The sequence below is a fragment of the Syngnathus floridae genome, chromosome 14, assembly GCF_059516105.1.
Source record: "Syngnathus floridae isolate MCC-2025c chromosome 14, RoL_Sflo_1.0, whole genome shotgun sequence".
Taxonomy (NCBI): Eukaryota; Metazoa; Chordata; class Actinopteri; order Syngnathiformes; family Syngnathidae; genus Syngnathus; species Syngnathus floridae.
Genome location: NC_142426.1, coordinates 13856718 through 13884713, shown reverse-complemented (window position 1 = coordinate 13884713; position 27996 = coordinate 13856718). Strand labels below are relative to the sequence as shown.

The following is a 27996-nucleotide window of genomic DNA, read 5'->3' as shown; positions in this document are numbered from 1 at the left end:
CTGGACATAAAAGCCTTTGTCCACTCACACACATAAAGAGAAAGCCCATCAACAACAACAAAAACAACAACAACATCAACAACTGTCGCGTAATTGCGGTCGGCAATTAGTTGGCGCGCAGTGTCCGCCCAGTGCGCCTACGCCGCGATGCTTTTGTCCAACGTGAGCCTGCGCATCTGCGCGGGCTTCAACAGTGCCTTGCACGCCGGAGCCGGGGAAGGGCACCCGGACCTGGGAGGCGGCTCTCAGCGCTCCACCCTCAGTCCGACAGGGAACCTCGTCGTGGCCGTGTGCTTGGGCTTCATCGGCACTTTTGGACTTGTCAACAACTTGCTGGTGCTGGTTCTCTACTGCCGCTACAAGATACTGCGCTCGCCCATCAACTTGCTCCTGATTAACATTTCCATCAGCGACTTGCTGGTGTGCGTGTTGGGGACGCCGTTCAGCTTTGCGGCCAGCACACAGGGAAGGTGGCTCATTGGAGCGAAGGGCTGCGTATGGTACGGCTTTGCCAACTCTCTCTTTGGTAAGTACGCTACTCTTTCCACAACGCGTATTTGTGTATATCATTGACGGACGTTTAGCGCCCGGAGGCTTTCCAGATTGCCGAGATCGACGATTCACGGCTAAATTCACGCTTTCTGTATTTAAATGAAGGGAGGGAGGGATGGACGGAGGGATGAATGACTGACTGAGGACACGTTTGCTCACAATCATTGCGTTCATCACAAGTTTGAGTCAAGCCTGGAAACATAGCGTTCGTTTCTCTAAGCGTGCGTGAAAACGATGCATTTTTAATGACAATTCTCAAACTGCCTATTTCCAAGTGGGCAAAAATGCGCACGTTTTCTATCGCACTCCTCGTTGATTGCGGCGGTGGTCAAGCTAGTTCACGGTAATTATAGACTCCGCCGTTGCGCATCATGCTCTTAAATGCAGCAATTAATGACGTCTTGTGGTGTAAATGAGCATCGTGCCTATTGGGGGATACCTTTAAAGACATCCCCGTTCCAACCTTACGCATCCCGCAGCCTGCGTGGAGGACACTTGAGTACCACAGCTCGTATATCTAGGGATGACATTTAAGTGCGCTCATTAACGCGACTTTACAAGCGCGTCCTTAATATAGACCGCTTGGTCGTGATTGTGGCAATGGCGTATTTGGGTTCTTGTGACTGCGCGCACAGGATGAGGGAGAGTGCATATGGTCGTTAAATATTGCCGATGTTATTGTCTATTGGATATAGTTATTGAGTGCGCCTGAGGCAGCCGATGCTCCATTGCCCCTCATTTAGCTGTGGCGCACGCTCCTCGGGTTATGAGCAGGCGGAGGGGCAAGCAAGGCAAGAGGGACAGTTTTAATAAGAAACGGGACCCTGGTGTCGCTACGTACCCTTGCTGGGATCATAAAGAGTGAGCATGGTGATGGAAATGATGAAAAATGGCCCGTTCACCTGGAACCAGGTCAGGCGGTGAAAATAACAAGCCCTCATGTGTGCACCTCTTTAAACGCAGTCAAATCAGCGGCTCTGCATAATTCATAGAACGGCAATTTGATCAGAAAACAACTCATCTCTTTTGACCTGGCGCAACAACCTGGCAATGTCCAATGAGGGGAGACGCGCTCATTGGCTCCGAAACAAGTCAACTGTGCTCACTTCCGCCTCATTGTAAACGCCCCCTCAAATTTACAAAAATACCAAAAGAAAACCCCAACCATGCCCTTTGCACTGGAAACAAAAATGAATGCTTTAATGTTTGGTTTTAACTGGTCTGTTTCTCATCCATCATCTAACTACCAAAATATTTGTTCAATCATTCTTGCAATGATCTAGGAAAAAAAACGATTGTCTCGTCATTTATTGATATCATGTTTGAGTGAGTGAGCAAAACAAATAATAGATATCTAAAAGTGTCAGTGCGCTTTTAAATATGTTGCATTACAAAGGCACATCCTCACAATTGTTAAAACTGCGACATAAAAGGCAAATCTATCAGCGCTGTTCTTGCTTTGTGTTTTAGTCATTTATCTTCTTCTCATTACCTGTTTGTACAACACGGGACACGTCCATCAATCCACCAAATTTTACGCTCACCTACTCTGAAACATTTCCTCCAGCTCGTCTGTCTTAACAATGAAACCGTGTCGCCTTATGCACAACTTTTAATAGGATCACAAAATAATCCATCCATCCATCCATTTTCTGTGCCCCTTGTCCCCACGGGGTTCGCGGGCGTGCTGGAGCCTATCCCAGCAGTCATCGGGCAGTAGGCGGGGGCACCCTGAACCGGTTGCCAGCCGATCATCGCAGGGCACACAGACAGAGACGAACAACCATTCACACTCGCACTCGCACCCAGGGCCAATTTGGAGTGCTCAACTGGCCTACCAATCATGCTTTTGGGATGCGGGAGGAAACCGGAGTGCCCGGAGAAACACACGCGGGCACGGGGAAAACATGCAAACTACACACAGGGAGGGTCGGAGGTGGAATTGAACCAGCACCCTCCTAACTGTGAGGCGGACGTGCTAACCGGTGCTCCACCGAGCCGCCCTCACAAAGAAATATTGAATCAAATTTCTATTCGTTTTCAGTAAGTCTTATCTCGACATTCTTTCTCTTGCCTATGCACGATAAGCTGCAGTCGCCGGTCATAAACTTGCCGCAGTTTTGCGGCAGGGCTCGTATATCTTTGGCTGGCTACTTAGTATGTGCGTTGAAAAGCTGCTTTTTAATTTACAACATTGATTCGGCTGTGTGTTGCACTTAAAGAGAACCCGGAATAGTCCATATTTCACAGAAAACTGTCTGAAGAAGATATGTGGATGAAATGTGGACATCCAAATGTTGTGTTTGAGAAAGACAAAAGCAAGGTGCTCAGTAAATCAGATTCAGCACAACATTAAGATTATGTCTATTATTTACTTGGCTGGCTTTGCGAATTGACAACCATTTTGCTTTCCATATCAAATACTGAAACTCCTTCAACCTTTTGTGCGCCACATGAATAAATTGAACTTTTCCTTCTCTTGAATCTAGTATAAACCCAAAACAGACTCTCATGCTTTCACTTCTGCGGGGATAATTCATCAAGTTCCGAAGCGTTTTTTTTTTTTTTTTTCTTTTTTAAAACAGCATCGCATATAACAAAGTCAGCCACCCAATAGTGTAGTATATCTAGATGTCGTTTTGCTGAAGCCACACTCACCTCACTAAGTCAAGTGTTACGCTGATATTAAGCTCTGAAGATGTGTTGCGCTCACATCCATAGGAGCCGATTTAGTCTGATCTGACAAGAGTTTGGAGGAGGAGCGCCACATTGAAAGTATGTTGAAAGAGCCATAACTCTGACAGCATTAGCATCTGCGTTGCTTGTGGATGGATGACGTATCCCCTAATGGAGTCATAAAAACAGCAAAGAATCGGATTGGTTATATTTAGATGGAACATGTTGGATTCACTTGTGAATCTTCAGTAAAAGTGGTCATTGGAGCTTGAAATTGAAAATACGTTTAAAGGCTGATGCATCAATGTATGCATGTTATATGTGCTGAGTTATCATCCTGATTAAGTTTGTTCGAGTCTCTCGGTCGGAGTCCGCTGCTTCAACACCATCGCTCCTGACATCCTCCAACAGAAGCTCATCCAGCTCGCGGTGCCTGCCTCCACCTGTCAGTGGATCACCAGCTTCCTGACCAACAGGAGACAGCGTGTGAGGCTGGGGAGCATCACATCTGACACCCTGACCACCAACACTGGAGCCCCTCAGGGGTGCGTCCACTGCTCTTCTCCCTCTACACCAACGATTTCTCCGCAAGTGACTCTTCCGTGAAGCTCCTGAAGTATGCGGACGACACCACTCTCATCGGACTGATCCAGAACGGTGATGAGACTGCGTACAGACAGGAGGTGGAGCGGCTGGTGCAGCCAAAATCACCTGGACCTGAACCCGCTCAAGACCGTGGAGATGACAGTGGACTTCAGGCGAGGCCCTTCACCACTTTCACCCCTCGCTATCCGCAGTAATACTATTCTCTCACCAGACACCTTCAAGTTCCTGGGAACCACAATCTCTCGGGACCTGAAATGGACCGGCCACATAGACTCTGTCCGGAAGAAGGCCCAGCAGAGGCTGTACTTCCTGAGACAGCTCAAGAAGTTCAACCTGCCGCGGGAGCTGCTGAAGACCTTCTACACTGCCATCATCCGGTCTGTCCTCTGCACCTCCATCACTGTCTGGTTTGGATCGGCCTCCAAACAAGACAAGCACAGACTGCAACGGACAATAAGGACTGCAGAAAAGAGAATTGGAATCAACCTCCCATCTATCCAAGACTTGTACCTGTCCAGGACCAGGAAACGTGCAAGCAACATCTCAACAGACCCTTCTCAGCCAGGTTGCAGCCTGTTTGAACTACTCCCCTCCGGACGCCGTCTGTACACTAAAACCAGCAGAGGCAGAGACAGCTTCTTCCCCCAGGCTGTCGCTCTGATGAACTCACACCGCTCTTAGAGTCTCAGAGTCATTACTGTGCAATAACATCCCGCTTTCCACACCTTTTTTGTCTACACTGTTTGTACTATGTGTCCTCTCTGCATCCATTGCAGCCTGGTCATCCTAGAAGAGGGACCCTCCCATCTGTGGTCTCTTCTCAAGGTTTCTCATTTCCCCTAGCTGGAGTTTTGATTTTTTCCTTGCCCTCTTGGGAGTTTAAGATCAGGGCGTGTTTGAGAATATCTTTCGTTCTTCACATGTCCTGAGTGTTGTTGTTAGTCACCTAAACGTTGAACAGAGGCTGTGATTTACCCAAGTCAAATTCCTTGTTTGGCACGCTCAAACATGGCGAATAAAAAACTCTTGAATCTCTTGAATCTCTTGAGTCTTATAATCACAGCAGACCTTATATTCTATTGAGAACTTCCACAGATTTTTTTTTATCAGGAGCACAGACTCAAGCATTTTTGGCAACATACATGTTCTGATTAAATTCCTCCTGCATCATTTTCCCCGCGTCTTACACTATATACTACATTTGACCCATTCACCTTTGACGATGGGGACTTCCAAAGGTTCCTTTTTTGCCTTTTCTAAATGACATGGATGCTGCATGTCCATGCATGCTGTTGGACTCCTGGTCCTGGGATCAATTGGGCTCTGCACACAGTCACTGGATTAACCTTGCGGTGCTCAGCCCACTTGCTGCATACTGAAGTTAGATTGCCTTTTGTGCACGCGCACGCACGCACGCACCCGCGCACACACACGCACACACACGCACGCACACGCACACACACGCACACACACGCACGCACACACACGCACACACACACACGCTTGGATATCTATAATGTGAGCACAAAGATGAATGCACACGTTCAGAGGGGAGCGAGTGCATATCAATCTGGACATTTTGTAGACGCAACACCTGGTTGGACTGAGGTGAATTTGTCATGACAGTGAAAATTGATATTAGCATGGAAAGAACACACATCGTTCTGAGGTTCCGTTGGAGACATACGAGTCACCAGTAACTAGTGACTAGATAGTGACTGAGGAGGATCACTGCTGTGTTCTATATTTTTGCATTGGAAAAACATCTCAATCCCACGTTTTTCATTCAGTCCGCCTTTTCCTGGCTACATTGTATCAGTGGTGACATTATGAGCTTGATGCTTCCTATCAGACTCTGAAGCGAGAGGCGCAAGAAAGCGTCAGAGCTAGGACAGAATAAAGATCCTTTCTTTATCTCGTTGTAACGTGCTTGATTTCGGGAAATTAGATTCAGCCGTTGCCTTTGATCCGTTCATTTGATTCGAGATGCCGTGCGGTTGAGCAAAAGTTGCGCTCTCGACTACACTGAACGGCCGCCTCAAGCAGCGGGAGATGGCATCATAAAAAGGGGACCTGTAATTGCTACGGAAAACACAATATTATAACTAGTAGATTTAAATATGTTGGCTTGACTGGAGATCACCTACTTTACTGGTCTGGAATATTAGCACAGTCTAGAAAATTGTGTTGGTTCAGATGCTGTGCCAGTCAAACACTTCAACACACATTAAAATGTCAGGTCGTGCACACTATTTGATTGATTTATTAAGTAATAAGAATTATGTCCATTTTCTTCAACTGAATCTTGAAATGTTTTTCAACAAATACAAGTACACCAAAAGAGGCAGTCTATATTCACTGGCACATAGGTTGTGATCCCCCAAAAAAGAAAAAAAGTATAAAACAGTTATTGAAAGTTGAGCCACAAGAACTTCACACTGCCACTCATCTCATGACAGCACCTCCACGGAAAGAGTAGCCGCAAGCGGCCAGAATCAAAACACTGTGGTAGATTTGAAAACCAGTCTAACTTTCATGCCAATGTGAAAACCGGTATTACTAAAGCTGCCCAATTAAATCAGTAGCAGGACTCGATTTCAGCACATTGATCAGCTGACTGACTGAGTAGCCACCGTGGGTATTATTTTCAAATCAATAGAAGAACAGTGCCCATTTTCTGTTTATTGATCATTCAATGGGCCTCTCTTTATTCTGTTTGACCAATTCCACGCATCATTGCTGCGAGGTAATTATAGCCAATCGGTTTGGATGATAAGATTAGATCAGATCCGATAACTACGTGCTACAATGACGACTGGCAGCTTTTTTGGAATGTGCTAAAATAAAGAACAAACGTGATTCAATGCATATTTTCTGTGTGGTAAATCGATAAATAAACGTACATACATATGTAGTACATCTCTTAGCTGTCCATCGCATTCCATTTGTACAGGCTGGAAATGGTGTTGAGGGCATGCTGCATCGAGTCTGGGCTGTGAGCTCGCTAATACAGCGCAGTCATCAGCATACTTTCTGATGTTGGTCATAGATCAAACTTGGTCTTTGTGTGGGCCTGGAGCCGTCGGACGTTGAAGAGGCTCCTATCTAGGTGGTACTCCACCTGGACACCATCTTAATGAGCCTTGCCACAATGGAAGAGGCACGTAATGGCAGAGAGGAGGGTGTTAAAGAGCACTAGAGCCAAGACACAACCCTGCTTCACCCCAACATTCACCTTGAAGGGCTCTGACTGGCCCCCCCCCGATCTGAACCTGAGCGGTGTTCTATTGTCGGACTTCTGTTCTCGACACGGATTTTCAATAATGAACACCATCTTCAAGCATAAGGGTGTCCATGTGTGCACTTGGCACCAGGACACCCTAGGCCGCAGTTCGATGATCGACTTTGTAGTCGTGTCGTCGGATTTGCGACCGCATGTTTTGGACACTCGGACGAAGAGAGGGGCGGAGCTGTCAACTGATCACCACCTGGTGGCGGGTTGGCTCCGATGGTGGGGGACGATGCCGGTCCGACCTGGCAGACCCAAACGCTCTGTGAGGGTCTGCTGGGAACGTCTGGCAGAATCTCCTGTCAGGAAGAGCTTCAACTCCCACCTCCGGCAGAGCTTTTCCCACGTCCCGGGGGAGGCGGGGGACATTGAGTCCGAGTGGATCATGTTCCGCGCCTCCATTGTTGAGGCGGCCGACCGGAGCTATGGCCGTAAGGTCGTTGGTGCCTGTCGTGGCGGCAATCCCCGAACCCGCTGGTGGACACCGGCGGTAAGGGATGCCGTCAAGCTGAAGAAGGAGTCCTATCGGGCCGTTTTGGCCTGCGGGACTCCGGAGGCAGCTGCAGGTACCGGATGGCCAAGCGGAACGCGGCTTCGGCGGTTGCTGAGGCAAAAACCCGGGCGTGGGAGGAGTTTGGTGAGGCCATGGAGAATGACTTTCGGACGGCTTCGAGGAAATTCTGGTCCACCATCCGGCGTCTCAGGAGGGGGAAGCAGTGCAACGTCAACACTGTTTACAGTAGGGATGGCGTGCTGCTGACCTCGACTCGGGACGTCGTGAGTCGGTGGGGAGAGTACTTCGAAGACCTCCTCAATTCCACCTACACGCCTTCCGTTGAGGAAGCAGGGCCTGGAGACTCTGAGGCGGATTCTCCAATCTCTCAGGTCGAAGTCACTGAGGTAGTTAAAAAACTCCTCGGTGGCAAGGCCCCGGGGGTGGATGAGATCCGCCCGGAGTTCTTAAAGGCTCTGGATGTTGTGGGGCTGTCATGGCTGACACGCCTCTACAACGTTGCTTGGACATCGGGGACAGTGCCTCTGGATTGGCAGACTGGGGTGGTGGTTCCCCTCTTTAAGAAGGGGGACCGGAGGGTGTGTTCCAATTACAGGGGAATCACACTCCTCAGCCTCCCTGGTAAGGTCTATTCAGGGGTGCTGGAGAGGAGGGTCCGTCAGGAGGTCGAACCTCGAATTCAGGAGGAGCAGTGTGGCTTTCGTCCTGGCCGTGGAACAGTGGACCAGCTCTACGCCCTCGGCAGGATCCTCGAGGGTGCGTGGGAGTTCGCCCAACCAGTCCACATGCGTTTTGTGGACTTGGAGAAGGCGTTCGACCGTGTCCCTCGGGAGGTTCTGTGGAGGGTGCTTCGGGAGTACGGGGTGCCGAGCCAACTGATAAGGGCGGTTCGGTCCCTGTATCACCGATGCCAGAGTCTGGTCCGCATTTCCGGCAGTAAGTCGGATTCGTTCCCAGTGAGGGTTGGACTCCGCCAAGGCTGCCCTTTGTCACCGATTCTGTTCATAATTTTTATGGACAGAATTTCTAGGCGCAGCCGAGGAGTTGAGGGGGTCCGGTTTGGGGACCTCAGCATCGCGTCTCTGCTTTTTGCAGATGACGTGGTGCTGTTGGCTTCTTCAGGCCGTGATCTCCAGCTCTCGCTGGAACGGTTCGCAGCCGAGTGTGAAGCGGTCGGGATGAGGGTCAGCACCTCCAAATCCGAGTCCATGGTCCTTGATCGGAAAAGGGTGGAATGCTCTCTCCGGATCAGGGATGAGATCCTGCCCCGAGTGGAGGAGTTCAAGTATCTTGGAGTTTTGTTCACGAGTGAGGGGAGGATGGAGCGTGAGATCGACAGGCGGATGGGTGCAGCGTCGGCAGTAATGCGGACCCTGTACCGGTCTGTTGTGGTGAAGAGAGAGCTGAGCCAAAAAGCAAAGCTCTCAATTTACCGGTCGATATACGCTCCTACCCTCACCTATGGTCACGAGCTATGGGTCGTTTGTTGATATAGTTGGGTTTGATGCATTTTTCCGATTTCACCGTAGGCATTGTGTCCCTCATCTCTCTGGCTGTCCTCTCCTACGAGCGCTACAGCACCATGATGACCCCGACTGAAGCCGACTCGTCCAACTACTGTAAGATCTGCTTGGGCATCACCCTTTCGTGGGTTTATTCCCTCATCTGGACCTTGCCGCCGCTTATTGGCTGGAGTCACTACGGTCCGGAAGGTCCCGGGACCACCTGCTCCGTGGACTGGAAAGCCAAGACGGCCAATAACATATCTTACATCATTTGTCTGTTCATCTTCTGCCTCATTGTGCCATTGATGGTGATCGTGTTCTGCTATGGAAAGCTGCTGTGCGCCATCAGACAGGTGAGTTCTAACAAGGCAAGGGGAAGGTTTGCTCCATCAAAGCAATCAGGTGAGCCTAAGTAGAGAAAATGCACCCACATGTATCATTTTCATATACCCCCATATCCTCATATTACTACTACTACTACTACTACTACTGCTGCTGCTAATAATAAAAAAAATAACAATAATAATAATAATACCACTACTACTACTACTACTACTACTACTACTACTACTACTACTAGTACCCCTACTACTACTAATAATAATAATAACAACTCTTGCTAGGAAATGTCAAATTGAACTGACTCACAGGAAAGAACATGCTCACTTCCCTAGAACACATAGTACAATTTTGTACTTTTGATGGGTTTGCACATTTACAATAAACATTTCCGAGCAGACTGCCCATGACGCCCATCTGGAAACTGCATTTGGAGGTAACCATTGTTAGCAATTCACATTGTCCTGAATATCTGGAAGAAAATGTGGGGAGCCAGAACAAGTGCTACTATATAGTCCTTTCCCTCTCTAGGAAAGCGCATAGACTCACACTCACAAACACCCAAACAAAGTTCACTGTTTGCAACTAGTTCTAGAGCAAATTTTCCAGGATTGCAGACGACTCCATCTGTGAGAGTCATGTCTGTCAAATCAACGCATGAGTTTTTTTGCATCAGCACACTCGCAGCCTGCCGTTGGTGTATGAATGTGTGAACGGGTGAATGTGAGGCATTGTAAAGCGCTTTAGGCACCACGTGGTATCGATAAAAGCCACCATTTACCATTTTTATCTTGTAAATTTCCCTGCAATCTAAGGCGTGATATTGACACAGCAAAGTGGTGGAAAGAATGACAATCACTCTCGCTCGGCACAACGCTGTGACCTTCCTTCAGTCAAGACAAGTGTGTAAATGTTTCTCTGATTAAATCAAAGTTGTTTCTTTGACAACTCGAGATTTTTGTCCATTTCAAAAAGAATGATTTGTGTGTTGGAAGAAAGAACCAAAGTGAATCAATTGCATTTCGTTTTATTTGGTGCTGCGGTGTTACTTGAAGGTGACGGGGCTGTCATTTGGGACACATTAAAGGGAAGGTGCCAACGAAATGTGGAAAGTTCAAATCCCTCATCTAATAATGGGGCACTCAAGTGAACAGTCCGCATGGGGGTGATTCGTATTTAATTTGGGCCTTGAGATGGATGAGAAAACAAGAATTTGGGAAATATTTGTCTTCTTTGAGTTCTCCTCACACGTAAGAAATAAAACCACCAACATATAAACTGAACAGTCCAACGTTTAGGGATCATCCTTATTCTGTTGCGGAAACCAGTAACTGCTCCTTTACACCCGTAAAACAGATTTGAAAAGATTGAAAACATCACGTTGGAATCATCAGGTTGAAAAGGGGCAAAAAACAGTTGGTAAATCATGTAGGTCATGTCCCCCAAACCTGCGGTCTGAATGATGCAACTCGCAAATCCCTGTGATTTGGAGCAATTCACTCATGCTTTAAATTTCGCCAACATCCTCTAGGCTATGTGACACAGTTAGAAATGGGGCGGGAGGGTCGAGGGGGAATGAAGATATCAAGAGAAAGCGTAGCAGCCTGCCAGAGAGATGAAAGAGAAGCGGATGGCTGTGCTGGTACGGGAATCTCATTCAAAGTGCTGGGCCCGAGTTTCAAATGCAGTGACCTTGTATCAGTCGGTCAGTGGTAAATTCATTCGCCGCAAGCATTTTTACCCCCAAGTCTCAGACCATTTGCTAATGCTAATGACCTGCTATCAAATCACCCAACGTAGGCACAGGGTGCTGAAGAACATTTCCATGCAAATGAGCTGCTCTCGGGATGAAATAAATTCAACCATCTACTTAACCGTCAAGTAAAATCATTTCTTCTAGGTGTGGGAAGACGTGCCTTTTGTGCCTCTCAAGCGCTCTTGGAAAAAATCAAGTCCCTGTTGTTGCATAGGGAAACCAAAATTATTTGTTAGAATAATAACCACTCATTAGGATATCACAAGACAGAGACAAAATAAATCGAGAGCGCTGCCATGCTATGTTTTGATTTACACTTTCAGAAAGTCATCGATTGAACACAAGTTCAGTCAAGTTAGTTAAATTGAATTTACGATCTGGCTATTTGACATTTTGGAAGGGTTTTCCAGCATATTTGAATCATGTTATTTTGGCCAAAAGCTTTCAAAAATCGTAGTCTAATCTGTTACTTTCTGAGTCCAAAGTAGTGGCCTGCCAAGATGCAATAAAAATTCATCCAAGCTATCATCTCGCGGTAACCTTGACTTTTGGTCGTCAAAATCCCATCATTTCATCCCCGTACGTAAGGATCTGTGCCAAATTTGCAGAAAGTCCCTTGTGGCGTCAAGGAGTGCACCACATTCATGAAAATAGGACGATTCCGAAACACATGCCTCTAGCCAAAGTTCTGATAGCGCAGCTGCACCAAATTGACATAGGTTTAAGTGGGAAAATGTCTGGACACGTACTCGGACTCGAAAAAAAAGTGCTACGATACTATCACACCCATACTACTTCGCCCGACTGACATAGAATTTCAGGCTGTTGGAGCCATGTCAACCGTATGGAGATACTTCAAGATAATCCCACTGTAAATCATGCTCCGTATGAAATACGATCAATTCTGTCTGGCTAGCCCCATCGCCGACGTGCTGCCAACGACGCTTCTGTCGCGTTGTTGTTGTTTCATAGTACATCCGCTAAGAGAAAGAAGTGCATATGCAACAGAGCATCAATCCAATTGTTCTGCGAAAGCTTTCAAGAAGCAGCCTTGCACTCTATTTGTTTCTACTCTATTTTGTAGTTAATACACACAAGTAACGTGGTGTCTGTATTCCTTCCTGTCTATCCACTATATTTGACATTCTTTTTAATCTCTTATTTCAGCACTCATTTGATGCAGCACGCCTTTGGTTCGGAATGAAAAACAGCATCGCCGAAATGCCTCGTAGGCTACATGTCAATCAAATGTGAGGCAACATTGCTCCAAAAACATGCTGTTGGATGTTGCAGTGTCAGTATTGACAAGTTGCCACTCCAAAAAAGTCTTAGTGGAGTTTGCGTTGTGCTTTGAGCGATATTTGATGAAAATAACGCATTTTCGTCACAACAGCAAGATATTCGTACGTATGTACATCATGACATCATCAAGTATCGATACCCAGTGTCGGCATCCCTCATATTTTCAATCATTTACTTTGCTGGAACTAGGACGTGGTCTATGACTTAATAAATGAATCATCGATTGAGCAGTCGATTGAAAAGAGTCATTTAAGTTGAACTGGGATTCTCAAGACCTGTTTCTATGAAGGATTTGCATTTAATAGAATAAAACAATCTTAATGACAATAAGCGTTGCCATAGCAAAAGTCTGTATGGATAAAGTTCAACTTGCCATAGCTGATGTCATGTCCTTCTTCGCACTGAATCAATTGCACGTATCTTGCTTTAAGCTAAGTAGTACCGCACACCTCAAAGTGCTTCGAGATACAAAAAAACACAATTGAGCGAATTCCTAATGATCAAATCATTGATTACTCAGGCCATCCCTAGTGGGAACATAATAGACTTTCTACATGGACAACATCTGTTACTCTGGTCCTTTTACAGTAAGACACCAAACGGTTGCTGCTGTTGCATATAGTACATACATGTACAGTAGATACATTTCCCAATAGCCGATTCCCATCAAATAACCACATTCCTAAAATAGCAGATTTGTTTATGTGATCATCCATCACACTAATCGATATCCATTTCTGCTGCCGAGGCTCCTCATGCTCCTCACTACACTGACTCTGTATACATGCAGGAATTCAACCTTAACACACACTGAACACACAATCGTGGCAGAATTTAAAAAAAACATATACGTATATATACGACTTACGTGTATATATATCTGACTTATACGGGCATGTCGATGTACGTGTGATCACTTCTAGTAGGTGACTTCAAAATGGAGATATGTTCATTTGATGGCAGGCCAAAAGCCATTTACTCCTCTTCAATTATTAAAGCTGATTAGAATGAGCGCGTTCATATTTTAGAGCAGTTGGATATTGAAATAATAACCTTGAGGTACTCCAACACCCACTTTATTATAATACTCAATGGCTATTCTTGTATTTAAAGGCAATGTTCACTCAATCTACACTGTATGCGACATGCAGTCTTCTAGATGTAATGTCATTTAAAGAAAAGTTAACCTTATAGAGTATTAATCGATCCAAGTTTGTAGTGGGGGTAGTAAAAGCTTTCCGATGTGCATGAGTGACCCAGTAAATCAAAGCCCAAATGATTAGTGACTTGAGTTCAAGCCATCTGTCCCGTGACGTTTAGACAGCTGTCATCAAATGCCATATATGGTACATCTTCAAATTCCCCTCACATTTGGCAAAGTGGGACATAAAGTCTGAAAATAACAACCTCAATGTTTTAATATGTGAAGCTTTCATCTTGACTTCCTTCAGACAAAGTTGAAACCAGTTGGCAGTAATGCATGTTAGGAATTGAGGCTTCTCTATTTCATGTGACTCTTCAACATCCCTCAAAGGCCACTCACTGAGATACTTGAAATGGTGACAATCAGGATCATTTACATTAGAAATATCATCATCTACATGAAATATGGGGATTGGCCCACCCTCGTAGAAACAAAACAACCCGCAAACTATTTATTATTTTCCTGCCTTCCCCAGGCTTACGTTCAGCAGATGTTGTTTTTAGTTTGGCCTTTAATGGCCAAAGAGCCTCTTTGAATTTATTATGAATTAGAAAAAAAGAAAATGGTATCAGGAAAAAGCTCCAAAAGCAATCTGAAGCAAAATAACAACCCTTGGGTCTGCAATTCAAAAAGTCAATTCCATATGGTAGTGTGGAGTAGCCTCCCTGAGGTCCTCGCAGCACTGCAGTGTAAAACGAAGGTACATTTCTGGCTATTCAATTTGAATATATACAGCTAATATAGATAAGTGCACACGCACACACACGTACACACACGCGCACGCACGCACACACACACATTCAGTCCCCATCCTTCTCTGAATTACTTCAATGCTCTTCCCATACATCCGTCACTCTTTTTCAAGTTGTTTGTCTCAAGCAGACGGTGAATAAACTTAACAAGTGCAGGACAGCTTTTCTTGAATAAAAGTTCAAATCACAAGCATGCGTGTACCTTAATGAGATGTTGAAGGAAAAAGATGGCGCAAGGGTCGATCGGGCAGAAGTGTTTGAGAAGCATTTGGAAATGTATTCAGGCGGAGGGTTAGCAGGCCGCAGCAGGTTGTTGGGGGGCAAAGAACAAACCTAGCACACTGTAATCAATCATGTTTAGCAGCCATCAAGTGCGCTGGCACAACAACGGCTTGAATTAGGCACCAGATTGCTGAAGTGAAACAAGCCAGCTAAAAGTGCTGCATCCATGTCTTTGACACTTCTGCGGAAAAAACTATCACCCCTTAAAAATGAGCATTGGCATTATTCGTCAGACTGAATTGAAGAGGAAGAGAACACAACCACCGCTTTTTGTAGATCAGATAAAAATCGAATCGTTTCATAGTCCCCACTGCCACAAGTTTGTCGCTCGCAGGTTGAAGCTTCGTTTTAACACCTTCTGGCTGAGTCGATCATGTTGGAAGCTTTAAATTGCCAACGGTTGGGAGAAGCGTTCATGTTGTGGTGCCAAGAGTCTGGTTAGCTTTGATACTGTCATGTCGTTGCTGCTGTCACTTACACCAAAGGCACAAAAACAGGATTCAAACTAAAAGAACAACCCCCCCCCACCCCAAAAAAGAAGTTGTACTTTCCAGCATGTGGAATCATTTCCACTTTTAACGATGCCCGAAAACGTGCCACTTTAATTCCATTAAAAAGTCCATTCCTCGCACGCTTTCTCGACTTTCTGTCACACACATATTGATGTTAGAAATGATATGCTCGTGCAAGTGATCATATAAGGAAAGTGGGGGTGGTGCCAGTCAAGAGCGCTGGATGCAGAGATGTTATCCAACATGCCCTTTTTTGGTCCTTTCAAATTAGACACATGCAGTATATAGCTTGCAGCATCTTAACTTTCAAAGTGGTGTCGAGATTTAGATTTGATATGGAACATGTATTCCACAGAGCATTTTTTCATTCTTATATTCATAGAAAGGGACCGTCGCTGTCCAAAATGCTGTCATCTCCTTTTCCTAAGCCGCTAATGATGCAGGTCGTACGTGGGGCTCTTTGTCATCCCGTGATCAATCTTTGTCCTTTTTGTAAACAACCGCCGCGCCACGTCGTGTTGCTGACGTTACTTGAAATTCAAATGACAGTAATCCCTTGCTACATCGCGGTTCCACTGTTTTTTGGGGGGGGGGGGTTTGAAAAAAAAACACAAGTCGCCCCTTATTATAAGTCGCCCCCCCCACCCAAACTATGAAGAAAAAAACGCCACTTATAGTCCGAAAATTACGGTCGTTGCTTCATTGACAGGGTTGGATAGGTTCGTTTCAAAATATACTCCGCTACAGTTTCTCCATAAAAGCATTGTCTCATCCCCGCCCGCCCTCAACTGCTGATATGTAAATTGAGGCAAATAATGTGTTTCGCCTTGCTTTTGATCAAATTTGACTTTCCCACCTCTCGGGTCTCCTTTCGCCCTGCTGCACCTCTCCTCCACATGTTTGAAACAACCGATCTGATATATCCCACTCTCTGTACTCTATCTGCTCTATTTTTTCCCCTGACTCTCTTGTTTGGCTCATACTATTTTTTTTTTTTTTTTAGCTGCCTGCCACCAATCTCACGGTCGAATAGCCAGTTTTGTGTTGCGACAAACTGAAAAGGAATTGAAAGAAGGACAGGTGGTGCAGCGGCAGGCGGTGCATACCTGCCTCCAAAGACTGGGGTGATTTTCACTCACCAGTCTGGCAACCACTCGTTTCAACCTTCTAATTAGTTAGTGACTCGGAATTAACCGATCATGTCAATTCATTAAGAACACAAGAGTGAGTTAGGATTGCATGGGACACAGCTGCCACGCGTTTCCCTGCTGTGAGATGTGAAAGGAGTCACATCGGCTGTCAAATCCCCTGACACTGAGAGAAAGTGAGCATCTAGGCCTAAACAAATGAAAGCGTCTGTCTACTAGCATTAGCTTGTAAACACGTTTTGCATATTTGGAACACATCCCCGAGAGCCTCTGGAGGATGATTAACAACGTGTTGTTCAAAGTAAACGTTTGTTCTGCTGTACTGTACGACTCAACTGATTACCTACAAAGTTTAAGATTTGCTGAGCATGTTGGGCAATTTGGTGGCCCGATCTCAGCTAAGCCCGACGTGCCGGTGCAATGATTTAAACCTCGGCCTTCTTAAACCATATCGGCCGCTTCGAACATCTGCCTCACGGTTCTGAGATTCAAAGGCTACCGGACCTTGCCGAAAAATCTTCCATGTCTGACTAAAAGCACTGTTTGAATAGTAAATTTAAAGAACCTACTTTCACCAACAAAGTCTATGTGGGCACTGTGGCCACTTAAGTGCCACTTAAAGAAGAGTTCATTTGCCCCATTTGTGTTTGCCTTTCTTCCACAGCGTTTGTAAAAATGTCAGTCGTCTCCCACAGGCAGATCACGGTTGACGTATTGAATGAGAACAGAGCCGAGTGTCAACTTTAATTGCTGCGGTGCTTCTCTAAACTTCACTGCAATATTCGAAAAAGACAGTCACTGTTTAATTAAAAAAAGACTGTGTGTCACTGACGATGACTTTGCATTTTGTTCACTCTAAATGTTTAACTCCGAAAGAGCGAGTGTGCCATGGTGCCTTGTTAAATCACAGCGTTCTTTTACACCTTTAATATTGTTCCAGCCCCTTAATCTCAGTGCCAGCTGCCTCGACCTACAACATTTTAAAAACAATTATCAACTGCATGCCACTGGAGTACCACTTTCTTCAACACGATTTTTAATTGTCATGTTGATGATTAGCCCAAGCGTCCACAGTTCTTTGCACGCCATTGCCTAATACCCGTGGCTTATTTTTTTGGAGCAAATGATCTCAAAGATGAAAAAAACAAAACAAAGACATTCTATGGACTGTATGTTTTGACTGTAATTTTTGATTAGGACTGGAAATGGACTTCCATTGTGTGTCGCAGTAATACCAAATAATAAAAAAAATCAGGTGGGACACTATACCTTATGTTAATGTTACAGAATGATTGACAGTAAGGGAATTAACAGAAACGAGCAACTTATAGCAGCTCGGTCAGTGGGGGGGCAAACTGAATAATGCATTATGTGAGAAAAGTTCCTAAACCTTCTTACACCAGCTTAGCTTACAGGGTCTTGCCTTGCAGTATCCACATACAAAATGAAATCTTTGCCTTCCTAGTTCGTGTGGGGCTTTATCATATTATTATATGTTTGTGTTGTCAAGCTCTCCCAGCAATCCAGAGAGGATAACCAGAAAAAAATGACATTTTCAGATGCCTCTTCCCCTTCCCTCAATGATAGTTATTTTCTCTTGATGCACTTCTTGATCCTGCCGTCCGTCATGAGGTTCTCAAGAACCTATAAACCTGATAACATTATCATCACGCGCTTATCAAAGGCCCTGTGTCTCCCTCCACCTCATATCCTCTAAACACGTGATGCCTAACCTGTGAGGCAAGTCAGGTGATGTTGCGGGTTGGAGCCTTGTTGGGGGCTCCATGTCAACAACACAATAGGAAATCCTGCTGACACCGCAAGGACAGATCAGGATTGTGGAAAGTGCCACTGCCTGAAACCAATTTTCCCTTTCCTACCTTGCCGTCGACAGGTGAGCGGGATCAATTCGTCGATGAGCAGGAAACGGGAGCAGCGAGTCTTGTTCATGGTGGTGATCATGGTCATCTGCTACCTTATGTGCTGGTTGCCTTACGGAGTCATGGCGCTGCTGGCCACTTTCGGACCACCTGGCCTCGTCACGCCCGAAGCCAGTATCATCCCTTCCGTCCTGGCAAAGACGAGCACAGTCATCAACCCGGTCATATATGTCTTCATGAATAAACAGGTAAGGGAGGTCCCTTTATCTACTCATTTGTTAGTGAATGCATGGTCTGCAGCCATTCACACCCTACTTTGACTAGTCTGGACCTAAACTTTAGATGATCAGGCATCACCAGTTATGGTCAAATGGCTTTTAACATGGGATTCCGCTTGAGGGATTCTATTGGATTCTAAATGACACCGTGTACTAGAAAATATACCTATATTATAATCTTTTCTTTGTCCCCATAGTTGTTTGTTACAGATCAGAGGGCAACATAAAGTGGTAAAGTCGGATAAAGGCTCTAAGTAGCATCCTATCTAAAAATAAACACATTTATATAGCATTTCTAATTCAGTTCTCACTGCAAGTGGTGGCATCTAAACCATGGGGGACACCTGCAGTACAATTAACAATGGCATGTTATTATAAACACTCTCAGCGGGTCTCGATGCCCACTCCAGACAGTGTGATGGATTACCTAAAAAAAAAAAACCACACATTTTTTTCTTTATGAACTACTTAGGGATATTGTGCTCTACTCTTCTATACTGGAATAGAATAGAATAGAATAGAATAGAATAGAATAGAATAGAATAGAATAGAATAGAGTTAGGGTTTAAAACTAGGGTTGGGGTTTCAAAGTAGGCTTTCATACTAGGGTTAGGGCTTCAAAGTAGGGTCAGGGTTTCAGAGTAGGGTTTCAAACTAGTTTCAAACCCTTAGATGCTCATGGCCATCCATTTTTCTTTGGTGACATTTTTCCAACTACAATTTCTTAAGATGTATAAAAAGTAAGTTAAAATTTGAAATGACATTATGTCAAAAACATGCTTTTTTAGGAATACCTGGAAGATGAAAAGATAGCTTTTATTATGAAGATATTTAAAAACAAAAAACTCACCAAGTCATTTTTGACCCACCTACTACGTATGCATCTAAGGGTGATTGTTGGACTTGCAAATGATTTTGAACAATATGCCTTGGAATGACTAGTTGGTGATTAACATGTGCTGAACCACATCGGATTGAACACGAGCATATGGAGGGTTAACACGCTCTTTGTATTCAAGCCATGACTCATTTTTCTTGTCCATCTTTTATTGCTATTGATTCCATTCCACAGTCTGGAAACCTCATGGCCAACTAAGAGTATTAATGTTTATACGAGAACTGTGTTCGTTTAGTCTATTGTAAGTCTTAAATCATCTTTAATGAGCAACATTGCCAAGCATGTCAAAGTAGTGTTGAAGTTTGAGGTCAGGTATTGTATAATGGTTATGTCTGGATGCCTTAAATGCGGCTTACATTTCCAGGACATTCTCATCCCCTGGTGTCCAACACAAGTGTATTAAATGGAGCCTCTCAGCATCTGATATTGACACACAGCAGGTACACTGTTGGGGTGCAGTATAGTCAATCGGGAGTACCGTATTTATTCGAATGATCGCCCGTATTCTAATAATCGCCCAGTGTGTGTTAGCCATGACATACGTAAATAAAAAACATCGATACCTCTAATTATCGCCCATGCTGCTAAAGATCTGATACGAAGCAGTTTTATCTCATTTCCATTTCCAAACACAAGACCTCCGCTCAGCTACAAATAGAAGGCTTCACTGGAAATGAGAACCAAACACATTGACCAAGTTGTGTGACAGCCTGATGGGAACACTCCAATGTCCTGTATGTCATTTTCAGTCTTCAATTCCTCCCAGCCCGTTACTATGGAAACTGTGAGTTGAGGCGAGTTGAAGACTAAAAATGCTGTACAGATACAAGGAACAGCTGGCGTGCGATTCTCCCGTCACCCGTCAGTGGCACCAATAGTGCCAACGAGGCCACCGGGAACAGGAACTCCTACCGTGGACCTGTGGGTACGTTTTCGCTCTATACTCTTTTTGATTCCCGTCAACCAACGGTGTTTTGCATGTCATTGACAAAGTTGCAGAGACGGAAAAGCACTGGAGTGAATAACGTCCAGATGAAACATTTTCATGATGCCTAATTAACTATCTGCCCATCCGGAACATCTTGCAAACCGTCACAGCTCACAGCCAGCTTGACAATTTGGAACAATCTTGAGGTTGTTCGGGCGGCGTTTGAAGTTGTCGCCCCTTTCGGAGACCTTACAGACCCGTCCGAGCACATTAAGCAGCCTCATTTTTAATACGTACAAGAAAAATCTTCACTTATTCCCAAAACACAATTCCAAACATCCATATATATTTTTATATTGCTATAGTTTTCCAAAACACGGTTGCACTGTAGCTCTTCGGGACTATTTCACGTTAGACGACTCCACTATATTTAGATCAAGCGGTGCCTGAAAATAATCAATACGATGCCTATTACAATATAAGCATCCTCCTCCTCAGTCGTCCGGGAAGTTCACTTATTGTCATTTAAGACGCGCAGCTTTTGTGCTATATGAAAACATCAAACTCAACTGTCCGCAAATCTGATGCGTCTGAAATTTCATGCTCATGTCGTACATGTACAACACACACGATACCAATTACATCCTGACCAAAAGGAAGAATCCTTTCCTTCATATATTCTTGCATGTGGCTCTAAAACAGTTTGCGCTCAAATCATATTGACTCATGTTTTTCAGTTCCGGAACGCTACTCCATCTCACTGTTTGTGGACGCAAATCAAATCATCCAATTATCATAGTAATGCCCATAAGCAAAGCATCCGAGCATGGAATCACTTTGTTTAGATTTTTTAAACAGCACTCAAGTGACTGTCAGCATCTTAATAACTATCAGACCACTGGAATCTATTCTGCGGCAAAGATTAGCGCACATCCTTTGGAAAATTCCCACTGAATATACCGAAGGAGGATAGACCTATACAGGCTATTTATTTGCAACGGTATGTCTATTTGGGGAATCTCAGCTACATTTGACATCATTTGGTTTGGCTGGGTAATGATTCACAAAATCAGCTGGAAAACAAATCAACTCTCAATAATAAATCAATTCTATTTTTAGAACGGTTACAATTATTTTCCATGACTAATTTCGCGGACCACCTACAATATTGACGTGGACCACTCGAGGGCCGCGGCCCACCAGTTGACAATCCCTGATCTAAACAAGTATCCTTGTATGTGTAGATTTGAGACTTTAGACAAAACCATGACAAACTGATAATGGCATCGCACTTCATTACCTAATTAAAAAATAGACATGCCAAGCGATATCCGAGCATCAGGTAGCTCAGAGCGCTGTCCGAAACCATTGTGATCATTCCGACGTCACTCTCTCAAAGGCACCTCTGTCCTCAAAGTACCTTGTCAGTGCACCCCCATCTTTCAATCCCCCTGCCATGATTCATGTTCCCGCCGTGCCTGTCTTCTTCGTTAGTTTGACCTTATCGCCCTCGCATGCGTACGTGCGTGTTGGCGCAATTCAACCCCTTCCATTTCTTCCTTGGTCGATCGTCAGTGTATTGAGAGAATCGTTGCTTTCCTCCATTCTTAGACGAACTGCGGGTTATTGACAGCCCGGCAAATGGGACCGATGCCAATGCCAATATATTTCCCCTCCACTTTCATATCTGCTAGACCTTTGTCAATGTACTTTTTCTAAATGTTATGTAAGATTCTTGGATCAATGATCTCTTTTCTGTATTTTGTGAAACAATGTGTCGTGGCGTTTCCTCTCTTGTCTCTGCTTCTCTAAACAGGCTGTGAACAACTTTGACCGTATTTTGCACTCATGATCAAATGTAGTAGACTATAAGTATACGTTCAAGTCATTGCGTATACTAAGTATACTACGTTTTCTCAAGAGTGTGATCAGATTCCACGCATACTTGGAATGAAGGAATACAAGTGTCAAATGCGTGTTTCCCGTCTTAACGATACACTCTGCGGATGGACGTGTTTGGAAATGCCTGGAATTTCAAGTACAGCCAAGCATCCTGAATGAATTGTTATGCTGTCAAACTGCTGCTTGGGTACTCAATTATTCAGAATCTTCCTATCTGTCCATCAGCCCGACTGGATACCTGGACTTTGAGCTGCGTGACACGGGACTGCAATGGTTATTTTTAGACAGAAAGAAAAATGAAATGAAGTTCTTCTGTGCTCTCTCAGTGCAAATGAACAACTTCATCATTCGGGCAATTGAGAATGCAATAAGGGTGAATGAAAATCGAATGACTAGTACGTTTGATATCATTTGGAGACTACCTAAAAATGACATATGGGAGCCTTTTTCTTTTGCTTGTAAAAGTGCTTGGCACAATAAGAGAATCATGTGGCGAGACGCAGGAAGGAGGGAGATCAGTCAGAATTACATCTAAGTACTCACTATGCGAGAAATTACATGGCAAACTGATTTGCTACAGGAAGGCTCTTTACTGATTCTGTACTTGAGTTTTGATCCAAGCCTTGTCTACTATGCCTCAGTTTTACAGATGTTTCCAAGCGCTGCTACATTGCGCGGCTCCTCGGCGAGGCTCCAGCGTGAAGAGTTCATCAAAAGTTGCCACCAAGCCCACGAGGGCTGCAGCATTGACTGGTCCCCGTCGTACGAATGACTTTCTGTTCATGGTGGCCTCTCTGGGTCAGCCAGCTGTTGCGCTGCCCCAACTGGAACCCACCCTTGATGTCACCAAAGCCCCTTCTTCAGACCTCAACCAGCCTGTTGTCGTATCACTCGTGGCTCAGTTCGACGGGTGAACGCTGACGATAACCGTGACATCGGCAGAAAACCATGAAAAGGCGTCACGAATGAGTGGTGCTGTTCTCTAGTTTGAGCCACTTCAGACCAGTGTCCAGGTTGCTGCCGAGCAGTTCTGGACGGAACCCTTGGATTTGCTTAGGGTTGAATTGGACAAGAACTAAACCGATGTCGTACATTTACACTCTGTGTTTTCTTGAGGGCAGAATGTGGACAACTCTTACAGTATGACCTGGACATGAAAAGAAAAAAAACAGCAACGAGCTAAAAGAATACTTTTGAAGTGGATGATTTATCTTTGCAATCCGAGATCAGCATTTTAGTCAGATCTTGAATTGATCACTTGTCACTTTAAAATGCATTCAAGTTTCCCCCAATGGTCTTTTCATCCTAATACGGAATTGCACATGTAGCATTGCTGCCATTAAAGTGGCATCGGAAGGTAATAATGATCCGCATGCTCGAGCGTCACCGAATCGTTGCCTCGCCGGTGTGCATGTGCACTTGACGATCGATACCGTTAGAATGTTTGATCCCGCTTAATCTCACATTGACATTTAGTCATGTTTAGTAGATGGCACGAGAAAGTTTGCACCCCTGCCAGAAAAAACAACCCACAACAAAACGAACAATCCCTTTGGAATGATCTTTTCATTGTTTGTAATTTGATGCATGACAGTCAAATGTTTCTGGTTAAACCCATAACTCAGGGTCCCTCCCTTGTTTTCTAAACCCAAAGTGTTGGCAGTACAATGTCTTGCTAAAATGGACACATTTTATACGCCTTGCAAAAACATGTTTACAACCAAACACCCGAGACTATTTCCAACAACGAGGACTATGTCATACTTCTTTCTAAAGCAAAACAAAACAGTCTGTTCTTGCTAGGATTATTTTGTTGTGTATATATTGTTTGTCGAATGCTTGTCTGCATCCAGTTGAACTATTTCGACCTTTTATCGTCTACTACGATAGCTTACGAAGATTCTTAAAAGCGGATGGAGAATCGGTATTGTGGTGGTGCCAGTGAATGTTTAAGATTTCAGTGTTGTGGTTATCGCATTGCTGAACAGATTTGTGTTGCGTAGAAGCCTCACCCAACCCCACCCACTCCCCTTCCTATGGGCTATAAAGATCTTGTATACATCATTGTATGGTACACAAGGTGATACCAAAGCTAAAGACATTTTGACATTTTTTTGGAGAGGTGATGTCTTAATAAAGTTTTTTTTTTTTTTTTTAATCTGTCGGTTTAGCTTCAATATAGTACATGTGTATTTATAATCACATACGGAGCCGCACTAGTGAGATGCTTGACGAAGCCAACAGAACTTTGCTTGCACATCATCTGCAAAAAGCTGAGATGTGATACTTCCCTCAATGCTTTGGCTGCGGGAAGAAATTCTGTCCAGAAAAGTTTGGAAGAAAATCCGTGACAGAAAGCAGCCAACCATCACTGGAAAGAAAAATGCTTTACTGCTGGCAAAGCGGACGCCCTCTGGGTACAAATTCTGATGAACTGGTAGAATATCCACAAGACCTTGACATCAAATTCTATTTATCTTACAACTTCTTCAAGATTTTTCATCAACAGCCACGTTTGCCACAAAGTATCTGCATTCAAATGACTTGGGAGGACTGGAGATCCGAGCACTCCTCTTAGAATTCAATGTACTTATGTATCTTGTTCAGGTTCATAGCTTGCTGGAAGTGATCTCAGCTCATGTACGTAGGTCCAAAGCCAGACTAGTCAACAGTCAATCACGTGGCATTGCATGCAACTGAAAAATAACATTTTGTAGATTTCTATAATGTCCTGTATAATAAGCCTTATCCTGTTCTTTGTTTTGATCTAATCTCAACCCTTTGGTTTGTTCAGTCTAAATAACACCAGGATTCAATCTAATACTTTTGTGTGAGCGGCATTATATTTTTTTATAGTTAAAAAAGTTTCACTATCCACCTTAAAATAAATGAAAGCATTCATTATAGTTCAGTAGAAATAATAAAGCTGTGCAATATAAGCATTACACTAATTAAATATTAAATATGCATATATTACAGGACCCGCAGGAAGTAATGAACCGAGTGATTAAATTGTCCCAGAAAAGAAGCAAGAAAACGCCAAAAAATTTCCCTCCCTCCATTTGTTACGCTACAAGAACTCTTCCTCTTAAAGTAGAAAATGACCTTGTTATCATTTTGAATAATTGATTGTCTAAAAATGTTGCTCTGCCCTAACAAATGATGGGGAAATCCTGCCAAAGGATAATAATGGACAAAAGCCATTAAGGACAAGACAGCAGATTAAGAAGAAGATTGCTATCTTGAGCTGAATGAAATAGCACAGTGGTGCACACCTCCGCTTTCATAGACTTTTATTATCAGAGCACTGGAGACAAGTGTGATAAGCTTGAGGCACATTAAAACATCGGACCAGATGGCTTTGGAAAAAGAGGGAGGTCGAGTAGACACTATCAGGTCAATTGTCCAGTTAAGTATATCTATGGACTCTCTCTCTCTCTCTCTGGCCTTGTGCCATCCTATCATTTGCGTTAATCATATTTAGAAAAAGAAAAAATGTCCTGCAGGAAGAAATAAAGTTGGAAAAAAAAAGACCAACAAGGGATTACACAAGACAAAATGAGGATATTTTTCCCTCTTAGAAATGAGATGTCTACAATTATAATACATACAAAAGCATAAAGAGTGATTCTTCATTTGGCTCACTTTGCATTTTCTTTTCTAAAGATGGAGCTGAAAAATTACACAGAAATGTAGAAGTAAGACACGCATTCCTAATTTCAATTCAATTTGAGGTGCCCCAGGAACATCTAGTCACACATTTATTTTCCTCAAAATAAAATGCCGCTTTTCTTGGATTCATGCTTTTATTGCGTTCATACGTCTGCTGTTGTGTGTCTTGTGATTAAAATAAAATGCCACTTTTCGTGGATTCATGCTTTTATTGTGTTCATGCGTCCGCTTATTATTTTCACTCCAACCAACCAGCTATATTTCGGAGCGACTCTTAGTCTGAAAAATACGGTACTAAGAGCCCCCAAGCTTTAGGCCCTGCGCCTAAGATATGCTAAATAAATGAGGTTGCAGTGTCTTTTCTTGATTGCTCAGCGTGTGATGCGGCCGGCCACACCTCCAGAGGAATCAGCAGATGGTGCTTGCTGCCCCCGATGCAATATGCCTCTCGCATCTCCAAATAGCAAGTGGGAACAATTTGACTTATCCCCTCACTGGGCTTGCATAGCTTAAAAACAGCAGGTCACTTTGAGGATGGGATTTCTGTCTCATTAGGCAGTATAGTAGTGCAATTTCCTATCTGGACCATCACTAAAATAAAAAATAGAAAATAATGTGAACCCCCATGACACTTAAAGCATCCATCCATAGTGCAGAAGGAGGATGAATTCCCCATGTTCTCTTTTTTTATTTATACTTTTGGTCTGCTACCCACTTGACGAGGTCGAAGCCTATCCCAAGCGAGTTGGGCTGATCATCTGCCAATCACAATACTAATAGAGGACTACTGTGCGACCTGAGGGTATTTCATTTCTTAGTTGCGTAAATTCGGAGTGCATTAAATACTATATATATTTTTTTATCTCTTTCCCACTAGACCTTTCTAAAATTGTCTTCATGAGGAAAATAGTCACTGTGTTCATTATGGTTGTAGTGTTGGCGATGACATCTGATAGCAATCTTTGAAGCCTCTCCTCCGTGCCTCGTTGTCCTCACCCTTGTGGCATGGCATCGCACTGGCATCAGCTGTCTCTCTTCCACTTTCCAAGCCTGTACTTGATCTCTGTTATTCTCCTCCCTTGCCATTTGCCACTGCCACAAATGTAGAGGAGAATCATCTTTGAATCTCAAAATAATTGCTGCCCAGCAAGCTCCGTATGTTTAAATGAGAAAGGCACAGATGCTGGAGGAGTAAGAGGAAGGGCACTTTTTGAGTCGAGAAAGGAGAAAGGGAAACAGTAGGCTGCTCATACGGCATTCATCACCAGCCAGGACGACAGCCAGATTAAATTGGAAAGGCAGGAGACTTCTTTTTTTGTCATATGTCTTCATCTGACGACAACTTTGGTTAGATTTACGCTGCGCATTCAAGCACCATTAGATTCATTCAGATTTTACGTGGCACAATTTGGTTTCGCATCACCAACTCATCAAGTGTGCATGGAACCAGACAACCTCGGACTACTTTCAAATTCCATTAGAAATTGGATCGACCAATGCAACTGCAGAGGAAGGAAACTTTGCTGTCAATGTAAACTTAATACACCAACTTTCAAAAAAAGCCGCATCTACAGATCTTAACCATCCAGAACATTGATTATGGTGTGAAATTGGTACTTCATAGGTTAGTCCATCCCTAACCCTAAGCACCTAAGCACCAACCAACGTGTTCAAAACTGTTGCCAAGTCTCAGCTGAGTTACAAAACTGCTTGACAGATTTCCTAAACCACTGAAAGTTTCTCCTATCAAGCCACTTGTAAAAAAAGAAAACAATGAATATTTTCTCTTCAGCAAATTGAAGACCCATCTTAACCAGGCTGTAAATATTGAAACACAACTTTGTGAATATGTAAACGTACATAAATATTAAAAACGGCTAAATTGTTTTGCATGGGACTGCGTTCCAGAAAAATGGATTCTTTTCCTCTTTTGCCAGCAACCCATTTCCCCAAATTCCCAAAAGCTATTTAGGGTTATCTGCACTCTATTAAATGTTATTT

The 27996-nt window shown here is 44.0% G+C and overlaps 1 protein-coding gene and 1 long non-coding RNA gene across 7 annotated transcripts in view; one reads left to right on the top strand and one right to left on the bottom strand.

The window, feature by feature from the left end:
- Positions 1 to 27996, bottom strand: part of LOC148387936 (uncharacterized) — a 60841-nt gene that overhangs the window by 15208 nt on the left and 17637 nt on the right. For all 6 annotated transcript variants that reach the window (XR_015862592.1, XR_015862595.1, XR_015862597.1 and 3 more), the window contains one exon: positions 18318 to 18508. This is a non-coding gene — a long non-coding RNA (uncharacterized LOC148387936). The remainder of the gene's footprint in view (positions 1 to 18317; positions 18509 to 27996) is intronic.
- Positions 148 to 26157, top strand: LOC148387937 (pinopsin-like). The gene is made up of 4 exons (XM_088396317.1): positions 148 to 526; positions 9167 to 9495; positions 18332 to 18565; positions 22965 to 26157. Exons 1-4 carry the CDS (start codon positions 148 to 150, stop codon positions 23235 to 23237), a joined length of 1215 nt encoding a protein of 404 aa, XP_088252443.1. The 3' UTR covers positions 23238 to 26157.